General features: G+C 42.4%; 1 protein-coding gene and 1 non-coding gene across 2 annotated transcripts in view; both read left to right on the forward strand.

The window, feature by feature from the left end:
* The window catches only part of ALG1 (ALG1 chitobiosyldiphosphodolichol beta-mannosyltransferase), a 634420-nt gene that overhangs the window by 383979 nt on the left and 229071 nt on the right, over nucleotides 1–21370 (forward strand). Inside the window, exon 9 of the mRNA XM_044089785.1 lies at nucleotides 4508–4567. Coding sequence (XP_043945720.1) covers nucleotides 4508–4567 — 60 coding nt within the window. The remainder of the gene's footprint in view (nucleotides 1–4507; nucleotides 4568–21370) is intronic.
* TRNAK-CUU lies at nucleotides 14320–14392 on the forward strand. The gene has a single exon. It is a non-coding gene; the product is annotated as a tRNA-Lys (tRNA).

The raw sequence follows: 21370 nt of genomic DNA on the forward strand, positions 1-21370 counted from the left end.
GGAACCCGCCTTCCCTGTCGTACTATGTTTTGCATTATGCCATGACAGTTTGGGTTAGTGACATATAATACCATTCACAATTAGTTGTAACAGCATGCATTAGTATTCCCATTAACCAAACACCCAGATATTCACACCATTGAACAGCGTGCATAACACATGCATAATTTGAACAGAAATACACAGTCCAACAACATGCAGGGTTAATTGATGGCAACAGGCCATCAGGTGTGGATGTATGAACAGGGCAGATGCATCAACAGACATGCAAATATATATGACCCAACAGGACAAGCGTCCAGGGTGTTAATTGTGATTGCACATACCATTTTCACGTGGAATGGGTTATATGTAGTTATAGGGTGGGGTGAAGAAAGTAGTATTAACACCTTTGAATAACAATACATATGCTGTACATTTCTAATAGCTACAGTTATATACACACTACTGTTCTAACTACAGTTTCCTATATGTTAACTATTTCAACTTGGTGATAGGACTGTTAATGCAACATCAATATACATGTTATGGTTCTTCATACACATTCATATCTAGCTTTGTTCAGCTACATCAGGGCTACATTTGCTTTATATAGCTGTAGACAAGTGTGGATGTTTGGTATATCAGACAAACATCCTATCTGCATATTGCAGACTGAGAGCAACATATCCTGATTTTGGGATACACATTCCAGATGCAGCAACACTTTGAACAGATTTAGCTGTTTGGTTTTGAATCTGACATGCATTTCATTCTGTCTTGCCTGCAGTATACTTTATTCAGGGGTTATTACTACTGTATTGCTGGATTCATGGCACTTTCTCACACTCTCTCACTTGCTTTTATTTTACTATTCAGGATGGTACTTCTAGGCTTTATTGACATGTTTTAACAGTAGTTATTACAATCCTTTCCAGCAGTCTCACTTCTGTCATGTTTCAGTATTTCTACAGGGATATATTTCAAACATGTGATTTCATCATCTTCTGCAGCTATACTTTTCAGCCTGCTGCAGGTTGTGTACTATTTTCTTACAGGCATGGCATTTTTATTTCAGGATATATGTTGGACAGTTTCATGTTTAGCTTAAACTTACAGGCTGAAAACTGTTGTAATCAATCAATACTTGCATACACTTTCACACTGTTACTTGCAGAGTTTATTCCTTACTGACTACACTGCACTCTTTTGCTGACTGTCATACTTTTATATTTCTTTACAGTTACTGGTAGTGGATTACTGACCTGCCTGGTGGCGCAACCGCACCAGCCTATCGCCATAGGCTCTGCGGTTCACAGAATGGACACCTGCAGCTGTAATATAAATGAAGTAATATTGGAATACACATCTCCATAATATCAGCTAGTTTAACTTTTTACATACACAATTGAATGTTACTTACTCAGTGGTGGGGCGTTGGGTGTTTGCCGGGCCTCTTGGATAAAAAGGTTCAGTTGGTCCAGCTTGCGTCTCTTCAGGTCCGCATGGTGGTGATGGACCTGCTCACCTGTCCTTGGAATCCCTGTGGCACTGGTGAGATCATGAGCCAACCGGTCCCACGCCTCAGCCCTGTATGCTCCCCAGAGGACCTGGTCCTGCATGAGTTGGGCCTCATGATTGTGGACTAGGAGCCAGGCCATGTACCTGGACTCCTCAACACCCCACCTCTGTGCTCGAAAGTGACTACCCTCTCCTACTTCTGACATTCTGCCTGCAGGTCTGTTCTACAATCGTTTATGCTGTGCATTCCCGCCTATGGGGCTTACATAGTCCGTTTTTCCCGCACATGTCTGTGATTGGCCATTTTGGAATTGTATCAACTTCAGTAAACCTGCATTGTCATGCTGTAGTTTGTATTCATTCCTATATATTAGCTATTATTGCATTTCTAGGTATTGCTGTCATGGCTTAGTGGTTCTGTACCTTGACTATGGTGTATAGTATACTGGGTTTGAACCTGGCCACTGCTTTTTATTTTTCATGACTGTCTAGACATGCTGAGGGGTGTGTCTGTGTAAAGGCAGTTTTGATACGGCTTGCTCAATGTTGCCCGTCAGTTAGCTTGTTTGCGCGGTGCGCAGCTCTGCGCAAACGGTGTACGCTGCTTTAAGCCTCATTTGGCTATCGGCATGCAAATTACGCTCCGCTCAGCTAGGGGCACATAGATTCAACATGTTAAACGACTGCTCAGCTACGGGCACGCATTTTGCACCAGTTAAACCACTGCTCATCTACGGGCACATGCACTCACTCTGTTAAACTGTAGCTCAGCTATGAGCACATCTGGCATTTTTTTTTCTTTTGGTACCTCACATGTCTTCAATATCAATGGGCTATTTCATTACATTTTACATAACTTGTGGTTTTATGTGTACATATTTGTCAGGGACTTGTTTCCTGCTTATTTTGCAAAAAAAAAAAAAAATTGGTGTTGTGGGGGCTCGAACCATGGATGCCTGCTCTGCAGCCAGCATCTCTACCACTACGCTATTGCTTCCTGGCTTATTTTGCATATTTAGTTCTTATATGCTTTGCCACTGACTGCTAACTGTAGCTGCGCTACGGGCACGCCCGCTCAAGCAGCGCTTACCTGCAGTTAAACATCTTTACAATTTAAAAAAAATATATAACATGTTCATTTATATATCTTTTATGTTTATAGTCTGTAGTGTTGTGTTGTGTTTATTCACATTTCCGTGGACTCTGTTGTGGGTGTCTACTTTGGGCACTTTTACACTTCTGGGGGCGTGTCCGCTTGCAGGGCTCGGCCTACGGACAAGCCCCCTATTGTCTTACACGGACCGTGTTAGACTTAGGTGTGATTCAGCATGCTCTCATGAATATGCAAAGCATGCTGACATCACTCTGTTTAACTGCAGCCTCCGTGTAAGAGTTATAACTCTTACACGTAGGCTTCGTGAATCCTGGGGAATGTCTTTTCATGACCTAATAGCAGTACATCTCTGCTAGCAATAAAGGCCTACACAGCACTCCATCCAGTAGACATATTTTTGTTTACTTGGTTAGTTCTACAAGGCTTGACTTCTTTTTAGGGGAGACCCGAGATTGTATTCATACGGACTAGAGAAAGTTTAATTATGACACTGGGAAATGTAAATGTATATAATTTAAGGGAAGAAAAGGTTTATTTACAGTTTATTTCTGATATTTCTAAACAGGTATATATATATATATATATATATATACACATATATATATATATATATATATATATATATATATATATATATGTTAATATGTAAATGATAATGAAGTATGCTTATTAAGTACTATGGGATCTTTTTCATCCACTAAAGTTCTAAAGTTACAACCAGCTCTTGTTGTTAGAACTGTGGTCTCATCTGAAAGGTGGCATCTCTGAAGTGTAGCAGCCCCCTTGTGCTGCATTACAGTGTCAGTATGGAAAATAAATCCGGGCAACAGGCATGGGACTAGAACCCCAAGCTTTCTCATCTTCCCAACATCAAACGTGTATGTAATACATACGTGTATGATGAGAAAGCTTCCCAACATTATATATGTATGTAGTACTTGTTGAGCTACTGATATATTAACATCGTGCAAATACTGATATAGGCAAAGAGTGGTTGGAAATAGAAGGGGATAAAAAGACTTTGCTTGGGATGACTGACTGGAAGTGTGTTAGCTTTTATGTTTTATCTCCTAGAGCTCTCTTTTTTAATATCACTTGTTAAAGTGAGTATTCATTTCACTCTACTGCATATAACCATCTTCTGCTGCATCATTAGAAAATTTCCTCTAGTCATATTGTTTTTGTTTCCCATCTCAAGCTGTCTCGTGTGACTCTCTGTACATTTTGTCTACCAGTAGCAGACACTGTCTTCTTTCCACAGCCCAACAGCGATTGTTTTGTCCCTCCAACATACTGAATGAGAGAGCAATGCCACCCACGCTTCTGCAGTATAAAAGACAGGTTTGCATTTGAAACATTGAGTGCAGTGCTTTCCCTTTGAAATACACAATCTCAGGATAACCATATCTACTGCTGACATCATAGCATCCCAGAACATAACTGCATATCAAACCTCAAACATTTCCAATGGCACATACCTAGAAACATGCAGTACCAGAGGTCATGAAAGGAGAATGTCATGTAGATGATGTTGTGGGACGTAATGACGATAATGATAGAAATCAATGTGGTTGTCCCAAGGCAATGCATCTCAATGGGGTAGCATTTGATGTTTTGAATGTAAACATGGAGGGCATTGTCATATTCTTTGCTGACTGCATGTGAAATCTTTTGTTTGATCTTGGTACCTAAAAACAGCATTCTACTGTTTGAAGCATTGAAATTTCCATAACATATCTACAGTTGTGTGCAATTTTAACTTATATTTCTGTATCACATTTTAAAGGAAATAGGAGTGGCACATTATTGCAAGCAGTTTATATACTTTGTATGATGAACTCAAATTTGTACTATGTTACTGTAACCTTTATGCCATTTTGTTTTTCTCTACAGAATATGAAAAGTTAGTAGTTAGTGGTCAGAAACTCCCATCCCTGGTCTGCGTTATAACAGGTATTTATTTTACAGAAATATTCTGCTTCATTGCAAAGTGCATTATATGTAAAATTGTTTTACTTTGGAAACACAAATAATTTACATTTTGTAGCTTTTCAGTCTCTCACACTTGGTAGGTAAAATGTATAGAACACTCAACTGTCCATTTGCACTGCAGCTACTTTGCAAGCATTTTTCATTTGGGGGAATGTTGCAACATAGATATGTTAACATAACCACTACATTCTTTTTCCCCCCTCTTCGCACCTGACCACCAGCTGCCACTAGCTCCTCTCTTCATTCACTGGGTATACCGGAATTTACCTTAGCCTCCCCTGCCTGGGGCTAGTAAGGAGATTGAGAATGCTGGTACAGAATCTTGCTGCTGCTGAGTGGGGAGTATGCCCTAACTCCCAAAACCCCACTGCTGTCTTTGCAGACTGTGCAGTTACTGCCCTCAGGAAGTGTATGCATGATTCAGTATATGCACGACCCCCTAAGAGGCACTCCACCTATGGGGGATGACATTGGTCAGGGTTGTAATGCTGTTTTTATTGCAGCAAGCCTAGGCTGCCTCCCTCCTTCCCCCCAGGATGGACAAAACCAGTGCCAGTTGCTCACTCTTATCCTTCTCCTGTGGCCCCTGTAGCACCAACGCCACTAATCAAACATGGCTCATCTGGGACTCAGTAATGTCAGTATCCCTCTGCACTGTAGGGCAGCTTGTGGTAATCTCATTTTTAGTAAAAACTGATTAGTTTTCTTTCCTTTATATTTCCTTTTATTAGACTAAAAGACATGCCATTAGTAATAAAACTCAGCAGTTGTTTTTACTTTACATTTATAGGTAGCTACTTTGCATGAAGTCTAGTAGACCATTGAAGAGCATACCCCATATTCCCAGTTCCCCTGAAGCACTGTCTGGTTAAGTGACTTGCTCAAGGTCACACAGTAGGAAAATGGAGGTGGAAAGATTCAAACCCTGTACACATTTAACAGGTAGCAGCTCATTAATATTTTACTGCCAGACAACTTTCTTGCAAGACGAAATGTATGTTTGAAGGAGGTAATTGAGAACATATTTTCTGGGAGTGTAATGAGTTGGCAAACTTTAAAGATTCCCTGCAGACTGCTGTGTCAGAGATACTGGGTGAGAAAATTGGTGTAAATACGGAAATTATTTTTTTAGGCTGTGATACAGAATCAGAATTGCCTAGACATAGTAAGGCCTTGCTGAGTCTAACTGCGGTGGCTTCCAAAAAACAACTACTGGAAAATGGAAGTCAAACGTCTAAGCCAACTGTACTAGAAGCAGTGACTATAGTAACTGAGATAAAACAGCTGGAATTGGGTTCTTTAGAAAAGAGTAGGAGTAAATTACATAATAAAAATGGGAATTGTGGATTCAATACATGCAGAGGAGAAATGAGGTTTAAAAGAAGGCAGGATATGAAAGAGCTATGTAATTTTTGACTGACAATGACTGGGTAGATTATAAGTGATGTATAATGTTTGCAACTAAAATTATGTTAATATGGTTTGATGTTCTTCCATATCACTTTGCAGTATTCTTTACAATAGGGATCCTCTGCCAAGGGTAGCCTGACATCCGGCCAGTATACCAAAGCCTTTAGGTTGTAATTGGTAAACCGTAGATCACATGTATGCTCCCGGTGCATGGCATAGGGCATAAAGGTGATGTCTGGACATACCGTCCCCAGAACTTCTTTGCCACCAGTCCGAACCCCATCTTTGATTGTCGTTCTGAATGCTTGTTCATCTGCTGGTTATCAGTTGCTTTCAGATAAGTGCCCTGTTGGGGTTTTTGATTTTCTTGTTTTTGTTTTGCCTCGTTTCTGGTTGTTGGGTTTCATGTCATCCAGAAAGGGGAAATGCCAGTGCAGGAGGCAGATTCCCCATAAAGATCATCACAAGCAGTGCTTGTTCTGTTTAGGTGCTTCCCACACCATACGTCTTGTGAGATTTTTCACGCTTTCATCCCTAAGACGTTGTTTAGTCAGCTTTCTTCCCTTGTGATTCACTTAAAGAACCAATTACTTAAACGGTTGGCTAAAGACGCTATGGAAGGATCTTCCCAGGCTGAGAGTCAGCCATCTGCAAAATAAAAGACCAAGAATGTTTAGTCAGATTCTTTGGCTGTACTGCCTCCACTGGACTTCTGTCTTTAGGCTGGTGAAAGCCTGAAGGATCTTCTATTTTTTTTTTTTTTTTTCCTGGGATTCCTCTGATGGAACCGCGTCAGAGTCTGGCATGGATCTGACTCTACACATGTTCATGGAGGCCTTGCAGATGTCTGCAGATGTACATGGGAAGCCACGGCTGGTGATTACCAAAGGGCCTAGATGTGTTGCTCAGATATGAGTGATGGAAGAGGTTCCAACTACCATTATAGAGTGTTGTCAGGGGTCAGAGCCTGCTAAATTTTTCAAGGCTGATGTCTTTGTTAAAAAGAAGCAGAAGATTAAACATATTTCATCTGCTCCGAAAGATCCTCAGACTGAATGGTGATTCTTTACTCAAGGATTGTTTAATGCCCTTATGGCTTTGAAGCCTCCACAGGGGGGTTCTGTTCCTAGTCTTCCTTGGACTTCTACCCCACTTAAGAGGCCTAGCGACCAGGATTCCTGTGTTGATAATGATTTTGATGAAGAGTCACTTGCTTATACCTCTCATTTTCGTTCTCCATTAGACTATGGCTCTGAGGAAGAAGAGTCTATCAGTCCTGACTCTCCTTTTAAGGAGATTTCATTTGGTGACACTATTTCCAGAATGATGGAATTTTTCATATGGGACTGTGCTCAGGTGTGTGATGTTCAGAAGAGGTACTATGAGCTTCCGCAGATGGAGTCTCCTAGGCCCTCTGCTGTTCCTCTTATTCTTGCTGCCCTGCTGGATGCTTTTTCCACTGCTTCTGAAGCTATTGACTCCCAGCCCTCTGCTTCCAAGAAATCTGATAGGTTTTATAAAGTGCCTGATGACTGCAAGTTTCTTTAAGTGTCCCTCTGCCGACCCTTCTGTGGTGTCTGTGGCCTCTAAGCCTTCCAAATTGTTGCCTTCGACTAAGTTGCTTTCCTCTGATAAGGGCAGCGGAACCATGCAGAGGCTAGGTAGGAAAGTGTATACTTCTGCTACCCTAGCCTTTAGAGCTGTGATTTGTGAGACGCATTTGACCAAGTATGTCTTGGATCTTCTCTGTCAGGCCTGTCAAGCCATTTCAGATCTTCCTGATTCTGAAGGGAAGGCCTTGCCTTGTTAGAGACGTCCTCCCAAGTTGCTCTGGATTCCATTAAATCCAGCTATGATGCAGGTGATGCTTCTTCATCTGTTGCTGCTGCTTTTGTTTCTGTTTTGAGGAGGTATTCCTGGCTCAGACTTCACCCTTTGTCTGATGATATCAAGGTTAAATTTATGGATGCTCCTCTGGATAATGAGCATTTGTTTGGTACTGCTGCTGTGGAATTGTTTAAGTCCCTGCAAGAAAAGGTTAGGACCTTAAAGGAGTTGAAACATAGTTTAGTTTCACCTGTTTCCAAGTTTCAGAGGAATTAGTCTAACAAACCTGCCTTTGTCCTTAGACAGTCTCGCCCCCCCCAAGGGTAAAAAGGGTGGTAGAAGGGTTCCCCCTGCTAAGGCTACCCAAATTCCTTCTACTCAGAAGCCTCCTTTACCTGACAAACCAGGTGCTGTCTGACTATCCTGTTCTTCTCAATCACATGTCTCTTTTTTGCGACTTTCCCTGTCCTTTCCTATTTGGGTAAAAGTCACCCAAGACCCTTGGGTTCTTGCCATAATTTGCCAACGTTATTACATGGATGTCCTTCAAGGATGCATCTGCAGTCATTACAAATGGGTTGTCCTGTCGTCAGGCAGCCCTTCGGTCGGCCGGATTCCAAAGTCTGGGTCTGGCCTCGGCTGGTGTCGCACTTCACCCGACGTCATAGCTGCAGTTATTCGGGTATAAAGGCATCAGCCGACGCCATTTTCCTCAGTCTTTCTTGCCGCGTGGCGCCCGAAGCAGAAGCTGTTCGCAAGTGCAGGTCGGTCAGATCCAGAGATTACTACTACCGAATACTACTTCGAAGACTTCTAAAAAGCTAAGTACCCCGTTGGGGACTCTTTCTTGCCTCAGCCGATGTCAGAGAAAGTGAATAACTGTTTATCTTGTGGGAAACAAATACCTCATAAAGATTTCCACTCCTACTGTATACATTGTTTAGGCCCAGACCACGACGTAGCAGCTTGTCTAGTCTGCGCTTCTTTTAACCGACGGACGCTTAGACGTCGGTCGGAGTTTGCTGAACAAATTTTCGGCTCTAATTTTGCCTACATTATGCCGTCGGATCCTCCGGCAACGCAGATTTCCAAAAAAACGAAAAGAAAAGGACCGACACTCGCGGTCCGCGGTCTCGGCTGAAACCGCGATTAAGCAAACCGCGAGTGTCTCGGTTTCGGCCGAAACCGAACAAGCGGTTCTTTTTCCAGCCGAAACCATGCCTTCTACCGAGGCCTCCTCTAACCTGGTAGAATCAGCTTCTGAAATCCAGCCTTCTGTTGCGGTTTCTCAGGAATTATCAGACACAATTCCCCTGGATATTTCAACCCCTGCGCGTGGAGCTGCTAGGCCTCCTGCAGCCATGTCTATTAAGGCCTTTGCCAGGGCTAAAGCAGCCAAAGCTTCAAAAACTGTGCTTGCCAAACCCCCCACACGCAGGCCCAGCACTAGCTCTCATATGCTTTCTTTGGCTGAGGATTTAATTTCTTTAATTCGTGGATCCCAGCCTCATCCAGACAGGTCCTCTCTCCCACCTCCAGAAAAGAGACCTAGAGCAGAGCCCCCGGAACCAGTATCCACTGATGGTTCCTCTGATGAATCAGAACATACAGACCTTCCTGAGGCTTCTTATTCTCCTTACGAAGACTCTGATGCGGAAGAGTCCATTCCTTCAGCCTTTCCACCTGAGGAATTTTCCTTTGGGGAAACCTTGCATGCTATGAGGGAACAATTTCAGTGGCAGGGCCAAGATTTCTCAGACTCCAGAAAAAGGCTTAGAACCTTTCTACATTTGCCACAACATAGGCCTTTAGCTATACCTCCAGTTCTTTCTGTTGTAGATGATGCATTTAATGATGCTTGCACTGCTCCTGATTCATTACCTCCGGCTCCTGCTAAGCCCGATAGGTTCTACAGGGTCCCGGACACTCATCTCCATTTATACAAGGCTCCTTTTGCAGATCCAGAGACTATCGCCCAGGGCCCTAAAGCTGTAGCTGCTACTTCTACTAAAAACCCCCTCCCCTCTGAAAGGGAATCCAGGTCCTTAGAGAGATGGGGTAAAAAAGTTTACACTTCTGCTACCTTGTCAGCTAGAGCTTTGAACTGCCAATTTCATATGATTCAATATCAAGAGTTTATGCTTGACCAGTTAACTAAAAAGCTTTCCTCTGAAGAATCTTTAGATAAAAAATATGTTCAGGAAATGGTACATAACATACAGCAGGTTAGTAACCATTCTTTAAAATGTGGCTATGATGCACTAGAGGCTTCCTTTAGATCAGCCATGACTGGCACAGTTATCAGGAGACATGCATGGTTGAAAGAACAGGCATTACCAGACCATGTCAAATCAAAGCTTTTGGATGCACCCATGGACAAGGTCAATTTATTTGGTTCCCCTGCTCAGCAGGTACTAAAAAAGATGGAAGAGAAGGCGAAATCTGTACAAGCGGTGAAAGATTTCTTACAGGTTCAACCTCCAAGGTTTAGCAGGAACTGGCCCTCCAAGAATTGGACCTTTCCGGACTCCTCAAAGGCTCAGAGAGGCAGGAATAGGCGTTCAAGAGGCAGAAACCAATCCAGGGGTGCCTACAGGGGACGCCAATGGCAAGGTAACAACCAGCGAGGCACGGACGCAGCCACCACCACTACAACACCTCAATCACAGTGACTTGACAGTGGCACCGCCTACCAGGGAACAACTAGAAGCACCATTAGGCGGAAAATTAACCTTATTTTCAAAAAACTGGCATTGCATCACAAGGGAAAAATGGATTTTGCAAACTATAGACCAAGGTTACAGGTTCCATTTCCATACTCTACCAGGGAAGAGAGGAATGCCAAACCTACCACCTACTCAAAGGACAGAAGCTCTAAAACAAATATCTCAGCTATTAAGAATGAGAGCTGTGGAAAAGGTACCATCTATGGAGCAAGGAAAGGGATTTTACTCCAGACTCTTCCTGGTACCAAGAAAAGAAAACAAATGGAGACCCATTCTAGACCTGTCCGCTTTAAACACATTCCTCATTGTTCCAAAATTCAAAATGCTGACCCTACAGCAGCTTCTTCCCATGCTGGGCAAGGAGTCCTGGCTGGTAACTCTAGATCTCAAGGAGGCATACCTGCATGTCCCCATAAGACCAATTTGCAGAAGATACCTCAGATTTCTTGCAGGATCAGAGCATTATCAATTTTCAGCATTGCCCTTTGGCTTATCTACTGTGCCCAGAGTGTTCACGAAATGCCTGGCATCAGTAATTGCTCATTGCAGACTTCAGGGAATCCAAATTTATCCATACCTGGACGACTGCCTGATACAAGCGGACAACAAAAGCAAGCTAGCAGAAGACTTACAAAGAGTCATTTACCTGCTGCAAGCCTTGGGATATACAGTCAATATAAAAAGTCAAGGCTGATTCCATCCCAAAGAATAACCTTTCTGGGTGCAGAGCTGGACACATCAAAACAAATGGCATTCCTAACTGCAGAAAAGAAAGAGCAACTACCTCTCTACTTCTTGGCATTAACAAAGCAGAACCACCTAACTGCAAGAAAAGTACTGCAAGCTCTAGGCTTCATGGCATCCTGCATAATTCTGGTCCCTCATGCCAGACTGCATATGAGAAAGCTACAGTGGTACCTAAGGAATTTGTGGTCCCAACACAAGCACAGCCTAGAAACCAAAATCCCAATAATCCCATGCCTGAAACAAGAGTTCCTATGGTGGGCTCAGGCCTGTCAATCAAGCAGGATTGCCCTTCTGCAACAGCCAACCAAGCCAAACCATCACGACAGATGCCTCAGACCTCGGTTGGGGGCACACATGCTGGGCAAGTGCATACAAGGCTTATGGACTCAAGACCAGCTGCCTACACATAAATCTAAAGGAAATGCTGGCAGTAAAATTGGCAATCCAGTCATTCAGACCATTCCTCCAAGAAGGTCAGTTGATGATAAGGACAGACAACACCACAGTTATGTGGTACATCAACAAACAGGGAGGCACCCATTCATATCCTCTATGCCGGCTGGCACTGGACCTATGGGATGTGGCCCTGAGCTACAACATTCAGTTACAAGCAATTTTGTACCGGAAAAGAAAACATTCTAGCAGACATATTAAGCAGAACAACCACAGATGCCCACGAATGGATGCTTCATCCGGACATCTTCAAAGCCATCACAAGGGAATGGGGATTACCACAAATAGACTTGTTTGCATCCCCATTCAATCACCAGCTAAAGAAATTCTGCACAAGGACATACCACCCACTTGCTTGGAAGGTGGACTCCTATCTTTCAGTTGGAAAAACCTGACAGCATCGCATTTCCACCACTTCCTTTGATGCACAAGGTGCTTCTGAAGATCAAAGAGGACCGTCCAAGGATCATCCTGATAGCTCCAGACTGGCCAAGACAACATTGGTACCCATTGCTGAGGAGCATGTCTCGGGAACAAATATGGACATTACCCTAATCCCATTACTGTTAACACAGAACAACTACAACATCCTGCATCCAAACCTGAAAACTCTGCAGCTAACTGCCTGGAACATTACATAACAGAAAATAACCCAAATTTATCCCAAAGGGTTAAAGACATAATCCTGGAGGCTCGCAGACCTTCAACAAGAAAGAATTATGCAGCAAAATGGAAAAGATATCTCATTTGGAGTACTGCAAAGGGAGAAGATGTGACTCTGGTAAAGATAGCCAACATCCTAGAGTACTTGGCAGAGCTCTTCCACACAGGCCTGTCCTATTCTTCCATCAAGATACATGCATCAGCTATTTCAGCACAATACAGCTTGGATCCTCCTGTCTTCTCTCATCCCCTGCTCAGACAGTTTCTGAGAGGAATTAAAAATGTAAAACCTCCCAGGAAACCACCATTGCCAGCATGGGACTTGAACTTTGTGCTAGAAAAATTGACACTTCCTCCTTTCGAACCAGCAGCAACAGCAGAATTACAATACTTATCCTGGAAGACTGCTTTCCTGCTGGCAATAACTTCAGCAAGAAGGGTCTCTGAACTACAGGCATTAATGGCAGTGCAACCCTTCCTGATCTTCCATCAAGATAGAGTGTCCATGAGAACAAATCCTACATTTATGCCTAAGGTGGTATCCAGAGTGTCATTAAATCAGGCTATCCACCTACCTACATTCTTCCCAAACCCACAGAACAGGGGAGAAAGACTTTTGCATACCTTGGATGTACACAGACAGTTACGCTACTACCTGGACAGGACAAGGCCAATAGAAAAACTGACCAGCTTCTGGTAGCATATGCCACAGGAAAGGAAGGAAAACCAATTTCAAAACAGACAATCTCCAAATGGATAGGAAATTGCATTAGATTTTGTTACTCCTACCATGGAAAGAAAACCCCAGAGAACATCAGGCCTCACTCCACAAGGGCTACAGCCACTACCACAGCTTTCTTACGAGGAGTGGCTACCAAGGACATTATAGAGGCTGCTACTTGGACCTCCGTGCATACATTTGCCAAGCATTACAATTTACCTTTATACTCTAGATCCCGAGCAGGTTTTGCCACTGCTGTTTTGCAAGGGATCCTAGCTACACCATAATCTCTATTCTTTCCTCCTCCCCTTGTTTAGCTATGGTATTCTACCCATTTGTAATGACTGCAGATGCATCCTTGAAGAACATAGTACAGTTTTGTACCTACCATAAATGTAGATGTCCGATAGGAATGCATCTGCAGTCAGGATTACCCACCCACCTTCCCCTCTGAGGTACTCCTAGGGTATTTGCCAGCCTTCAGCTAGCTTGGGGGGATCTATTATGGTGTATTTGTTTGTATATATGTACATACATGCTTATTTTTTGTGTTTGCTCTCTACTATTTGGAATCATTGGCATTTATCCAAATTTAGCCTTCCAAGAGGGCACCTGGCATCTGGGGCAAGAAACACTGAGAAAATGGCGTCGGCTGATGCCTTTATACCCGAATAACTGCAGCTATGACGTCGGGTGAAGTGTGACACCAGCCGAGGCCAGACCCAGACTTTGGAATCCGGCCGACCGAAGGGCTGCCTGACGACAGGACAACCCATTTGTAATGACTGCAGATGCATTCCTATCGGACATCTACATTTATGGTAGGTACAAAACTGTACTTTTGGAAATCTCTCCCCCACCCCTTTTTGGGCATTCCTCAGCCTCCTCGGGAAAAACTGCCCTTTTTTCAAAGGTACTTCAGGGCCTTTTGGCTCAAGGAACAAGTCAAGAAGTTCCAACTCCTCAGAGGGGGAATGAGTTTTATTCCAGAATGTTCTTAGTCCCCTGGAAAGAAGGTACCCGGAGACCCATTCTGGACCTTTCGCAACTAAATACCTTTTTGAAGATCCCTTCCTTTCTGATGCTGTCCCTTCAAACCTTGTTTCCTCTGCTGCTTCCTCAGGCTTTTCTAGTGTCCCTGGATCTCAGAGATGCTTATCTACACAGCCCAGCTAGCTCAGTTGGTAGAGCATAAGACTCTTAATCTCACAGTCATGGGTTAGAACCCCACATTGGGTGGCTATATTTAGGGAGGGTGGCGTAATGGTTAAGGTGTTTACCTTACAGACACAAGGTACAAGGTTTGATTCTCACATGGGATAATTGGCTATACTTAAAAAATGGTCCACAGGGGCAGTTAGCCTAGTACTAATCCATGAATGTATTTATCCCCTTTTCAGGAAGTTTGTACATTTCTCTGTTGCTTCCTGGCATTTTCAGTTCTTTGCTTTGCCCTTTGGACTCTCTACTGCGCAGAGAGTCTTCACCATATGCCTTACTCCTGTGATTGCTTTCTGCAGGGTAAGGGAGATTCAGGTTTTTCCTTGTCTGGATAACCTTCTTATTCAGGCCTCCTCTCTGGAGATATTACTTTAGCATAGATGTGTCCAACCTGCGGCCCTCAGAGCTCTGCCATGCGGCCCTCTACCTCTAACTCCAACATCGATGTACGCATGCCCCAAAACACTTTTTTGTTGTGTTTTTCGCGCCCGTGATCTGTAATTCTAACATCGGTGTGCGCATGCGCCAAAGTAGGTTCTGTGTGTTCGTGCCATTATTTCGTGCCAAAAAATCAATGTGTGTGTTCTTGCTGAAGAGGGACTCATCTATGGATTTGCTGCCATTGCCTTTTAAAGAGACAGCACTTAACCTGTGTCAGTAGGCAAGTATGGTGTGAGTGAGTGCATGCATGAAAGCAGAATGTTGGTGTGCGTGAAAGTAGGAGTGTGTGTGTGTGTGTGTGTGTGTGTGTGTGTGTGTGTGTGTGTGTGTGTGTGTGTGTTTGTGTGCATGACAGAGAGATAGAGACACATGCACAAAAAGACTAACGTACAAACAAGTTAGCTCACAAATGCATCCTACATTAAAAGTACACTTTCATTAAATTGCAGCTTTTCTGACAGGGAGAGTGTTGTATTGAATATGAAATCATACCTCTCAACTCTGGATTTTCGAAGAATGTCTGGATTTTTGCCTCATCTTCCAATTTGTGACTCTTGCTTAGGAAATAAAAGTAGTCATCCAAGGTAATGCATTCCCAGGGAGTAAGGATGAGACAGCAGCCTAGGGTTAATGGGTCAGTAGTGGATTGACTAATGTGGGACTGTAGCATATAAAGTTTATTGTTTTTTTTGACAAATAAAAAAATCATCTAGTACTGTCTTGTCATTGGTGAGTTCTAAGCAGTGGTAGATTGGACAACGGTAACCATATCTTTGGTGGATCAACAATACTGGCAAATCAGGTGGGCACAATGTCATTTTTTATTTAAATGTTGGGGGTTTTAGTGTGTATGTGTGTGTGTTGGGAATGCTGCAATAGTAGACGATTATTAAAGACAAAGACTTACAAACTGTGGAGAATATTTTTTTGTTTCAAAACCTGATACTTGGGTACTAGGAATGCCAAAAATAGATTTTTTTAAGACATAGCTTCTTGCCATTTACAGTGGATGAATATTTACATTTAATGGACAATGTTAGTAGTATGAGTGAGTGTGGTCCTGTAGGGATCTGGAGGATGCTAAGTCTACCACTGCCAATGTCTTGTAAAGTGACCTGGAAATGGATATTGGGATGTTACTGAAAAAATACAGGAAGTGGGCTTTGAAATGTAGTTTAATTAAACAAAGTGCACTTGCAATTTACAGGCCATAATTTAATTTATTTCAGGTAGTCTAGATCCTCGTAGATTGTATACCATTAGACTTAATTAGGGAGAATTGTCATTCTGTGTAAATAAGCAGACCTAGTTTCAGTGAAAGCTCTGTGGTTGTTTGCAGGTAGGAAGTTGCAGGATGTGGAGCCAATGTGTTTTATTATTTTTAATAGATTTGTCATTTCAAAGTATGGTTTTCTTTGTTGCAAAAGAAGGCAAGATTGAATGAGCCATATAATGCTTAACTGACAATAATGGGATAGAAACATACGTGATGTATAATGTTTGCAGCTATACTTGTTTCAATGGTGTCTGTGATGCATAACTATTTTTGAGCCTGTGTCCCAATTTTATTTTTTGTTTGTTCAGAATTCTTGCTCTAAGGTTGAGAGGTATGGTTCCATGCTAAATCAGAAGGTTGTATTTACCTTGGAAGACTTTTCAGCATAATTATGAGAAATAGAGCATTTTTAATATCTCCACTTATTTCCAGCATAAACTGCCATGTAACCTTGCAAATAACTTTCTTATTACGCTACTTTAATAATTTTGGAATTGACAGGTATGCTTCATTGGTTCGGACGTAAGCATAGTGTGCTATGACTGATTTCTTGCAGCAGTCTGTGGTTTACTTATCACAATAACTTTTCTGTGTTTCTGGGTGTGTGATCAGTTTAACAGTTTTAAAGATGTTTCCCAAAATTAAATAAATACATAATAAATAAAAAAAGTAATCCTTTCTTCACTTTGAGCTATTGACAAAGTGTGGGAATTTGTTTTTTTTCAAAAGCGATGGTCAGCATTACAGCTTAGTAAACAGTCAGTCTGTGAATAACTTCTGCACAAATTAAAATGTCTGAATGTCAAATGGCTTTAGATTGGAGGGAAGTTGTATGTTTACTCCAGTATGTAGTATGATCTTAGAGAGTTTATAGATTTCTTATTGATTTAATTTTTGCTGAGCAGTTGTTTGTTGATTTATTGATGGTCCTTTTCATGGTGGGAAATTGCATGGATGAATCCATCTCTATTATGATTTTTTTTCAGACATTTTGACTTCCAGACAATTTCAATCAGTGAGACTGTGTCATGTGATTACTGAGGTTGCCTATTTTACAAGTAGGGGTTCCTTTTGTGTGTGTGTGTGTGTGTGTGTGTGTGTGTGTGTGTGTGTGTGTGTGTGTGTGTGTGTATAAGAGAGATTTAATATGTATACTGAATATATTTTTGCAAATGGAATTCTTAGTTAAATAGGCCCCTCTTTTTTGACAAGTAGACTTGAGTAACCAATATTAGATTTTAGCCAGCCAGCTGGGAAAGTTTAGTATGTGTATTTTCCTTCCGGTTTGATGAAGGCTATGCTACTTACTTAAGGAGTACATTCATGGCTATCCATCCATTTGTAGTGTTTGTTGAACTACATTGTTTGATAATGAGAGGAGCTTTTAACAGAAGTTGAAAGTTTTTGTATCAAGAACCTGTCCATACAAAGTGGCTTGTTTATGTTGCAGTGAAGGCCGAGGTCTTTGTAGTGAGCGTTTTAGATATAACCAGTATTTCTGAGGTGGAGGAAGTCTCTTAAGGCAGGATCTTTCTTGGCCTGGAAAGCAAGCCAGTGATGAAATTTATAGGGGCCAGTGAGAGACAGAGGAAAGCAAGAAGCTTTTTAGTCTGTTTGGATAACTAAGTGAACTCAGTCCTTTGACCTTTTTTTTTGTCAGAAATGGTTGTAGTCTTTCTTTTGGCATGGTGTTTTGCTGAGGCACGTGCCAAAAGGGGTGCTGCGCTCAATAATTGCTCTTGTAAAGGAAGAATACAGGGATATTATGACCTCCTTGTCCCTGGATGAGATACCCTTACTAATGAGGTGGGCCATGTAAAAAGCTTTCCGTACAACGGAGACAACGTGGTGGTCAAAAGTCAGGTTTCTATCAACCTGGGTGCCCAAGCACCTCACGACTGATTGCGTGCTTACAACATTGTTATTAATGTGATAATTTGTGGGGACATCACTCTACTCAAAGGGGACGATTGTGCATTTTTTGGCATTTAGCTTGAAGCCATGTTTCTGGCACCAGTCATTTGTTTGGGTGAGACACTTGTAGCTTCTTCAGAATTGTTTTATTAAGTCAGTAATGTGAATTCTTTACTTTATTGCAAATTTGTTGGCTTATTTTTGTGGATTATGGTATTGTAGGACTGCTAATGTTGACATTGTATGTAGATGGACTGCTGGAGTGGTTTTCTCAGTGAGAAATGCTAGTGCTGTAGTGAATATCTGTTTATTTGTAAAAAAAATCTATATATTAACTAAGATGTTAGAGTTAACTGTTAGATTAGAGAATTAAAATCAGAATGAGAATTAGAATTTTAAGGCAAATATTAGGCATTTATTAATTATTCGAATGCACCTACAGTACAGCCAGGAGGTCGACTTTTGGTCTCTCGTGGCAGCGAAAGAGTTAACTATATGATATATTTTATATGCGGCCCCAAGACAATTTCTGTTCACTCAATGCGGCCCCGGCAAACCAAAAGGTTGGACACCCCTGCTTTAGCATCTACACTTTGCTGTTCCTCTCCTTAAAAGCCTCAGGTTTACTGTAAATTTCTCAGGATCATGTTTTTCTGAGATGCAGGCTCCAGACTGCTCCGATGTTGGCATCCCTGCCTCCTCCCAAGGCTATAAAACTGATTGCTTTCTTTCAGTCCCTTCTTCCTTTGGCTTCAGTTAGAGCCAGGGAGTTTCTAAGAGCTCTGGGTCTCATGGCTTCCGCGATTCCTATGCTCCCTCTAGCCAAACTCCACATGAGAAAGCTTCACTGGTTTCTAAAGTCATTTGGCTTCAACATTCTCATCCTTTAGACATTCTAGTTCCTGTACTACCATGCCTCAAGCTGGAACTTCAGTGATGGATTCATCAGTTGTTCCTCAACCCAGGGCTTCCTTTTCAACCTCCAACCCCCTCTCAGAAACTCTTCACAGATACCTTGGCCGTGGGTTGGAGGGCCTCTTTCGGTCCTCTGAAAGTGCAGGGCCTTTGCTCTCTTCGACATCAGAAAGACCACATTGTCAAAGAGACGAGAGCTCTTCTTCTGGATCTTCAGGCTTTTCATTCTCTTTTGCTTACAGAGCCCCTCAACAGGATTCACATAAACAATACAGCAGTGATGTGGTACATCAACGGGGTGGGGGGGGGGGGGCAAGGTCTTATCTCATGTGCAGGTTAGCCCTTCAGGTTTGGGATCTGGCTATCCAGTCTCAGGTGACCCTTCTGGCAGTTTGCATTCCCTCAGATCAGAACATAGTGTCAGACTCTTTGAGCAGGTCCATAACACAGTGCTACGAGTGGATGCTTTACAGGAATGTGTTTCTGGACATTGTCCACCAGTGGAGGTATGCCTCAAGTAGATCTATTTGCCTTCCCTCTGAACAGACAGCTTTCTCTGTTTTATGCCAGAGTCCCATGCCCTCTGGCCTGGTAGTTGGAAACCGTATCTTTTTCTTGGAAGGGTATGTTCCTTTATGTTTTCCCTCCCCTTCCTCTCATTCCAAAAGTCCTGTTCAAGGTAAAACAGGATGCTCCCAAAATCTTGCTGGTGACTCCCTTTTGGCCTAGACAGCATTGGTTCCCTCTTCTTCTCCATCTGGCCAAGTGCAGTCATCACACGATACTTCCCAAGGTGGGTCTACTCACACAAGACAAGGGACCTCTCATCCATTCCCACCTGTACACTCTTCAACTGACAGTGTGGGTGATAGGGTTTTGATTCCCCTTTAAACACCTTTTTTTTCTGAGGATGTGCTTCGGGTCCTGCAGGAGTCCAGGAAACCCACTACTGGAAAATCTTACTTATCCCAAATGGAAAAGGGTGTCTTTCTCATAACCTGGATCCAGTTACTGTGGATGTTCCTTTGGTTCTGTTTTATTTGTGTAACTTGCTGAATGCTGTTTTTCTGTTAAGGCCCACCTTTCAGCTATCTCTGCTTGTCTACCTTTATAACTTCCCCTTTAGCCTCTAGATTTGAGGCCAGTTTCTTAAAGACGTCATTCACATTTGGCCTCCCAGAAGCCTGTCCCTCCTTCCTGGATCTTAAATTTGTTTTAGAAAAATTGACTCCGGCTCCTTTTGAACCTAATGCTTTAGCTTTCTTACAGCATTGTTCTTGGAAGACTATTCTTCTTTTGGTCCTTCAGCCAGATGGTGTTTGAGCTGCAAGCCCTTACGGCTGTTCCTCCTTTTTTGTTTTCCATAAGGACAGGGGTGTCTCTTCTTACTAATCCTTCTTTTATGTCCAGAGTGGTTAATGAGTTGTCCCTTAATCAGTCTATTCATTTGTCCATTTTCCCCTTCTCCACAGTCTGCTAGTGAGAAGGTTTTGTACGCCTTAGATTTGCATAGATGACTCAGATATTATTTGGATAAGAATAAAGCTTTTTGTAAATATGAAGACATTTTTGTTTCCTTTCATCCTAGGCCTTTAGGTTTGTCTGTTTATAAGCAAACCATTTCTTCTTGGATATCTAAAGCCATTTCTTTTTGCTGTTCTTTTCATGGGAAGAGCCTTCCTCCTTTGGTTAAAGCTCATTGTAGTAGGGTTGTGGCTTATTGTGGTATCTTTTCAAGGGTTTGGATGCTAATTCTATTCTTGAGACAGCTACCTGGACTTCTGTGCATACCTTTACCAAGCACTATAAGTTGGATGTTATTTCTAGGGCCAGAGATGGTTTTGCCAGGGGCATTCTCCATGGCTTCCTAGAGTTCTCTGCTGGACCTTGCTCCTCCCAGTCTTTTTCTTGGGCTATTGTACTCTCCCTATTGTAAAAAATACAGCAGCGATATGGAAGGACATAGTACCATTGTATAAAATGTCACCATAACAGTAGATGTCCTTCTCTTCATTGTTGCAGTATTCACTCCCCCTCCTCCCCCCTGGTCATTTTAACTTCTGGATGTACTTGTTACCGACTTTATCCTTGGACTTTTGTTCATACTGGGTCTTTTCAGTTCTGAGGATGGTACGTCTGAACATCACTTTTATGCCCTACGCCATGCATGACATATGGCCTGCCCACTACAACCTAAAGGCTTTGGTATACTGGCTGGATGTCAGGCTACCTTTGGTAGGGGATCCCTATTGTAAGGAAGACGGCAACAGTGAAGAGAAGGACATCTGTTGTTATGGTAAGATTTTACACAACTGTACTTTTTCATTTATGTACATGTATGATTGCCTATGTCATACGTGATAATTTCATAAAGATAAGAACGAAAATAAAAAGCTGTAAACTAGTAAAACAAACAAGGCGACTCTGTGTAACGCGGACTTATTTAATAT

Source organism: Protopterus annectens, chromosome 12.part0 (genome assembly GCF_019279795.1).
Source record: "Protopterus annectens isolate FY-2018-M chromosome 12.part0, PAN1.0, whole genome shotgun sequence".
Lineage (NCBI taxonomy): Eukaryota > Metazoa > Chordata > Ceratodontiformes > Protopteridae > Protopterus > Protopterus annectens.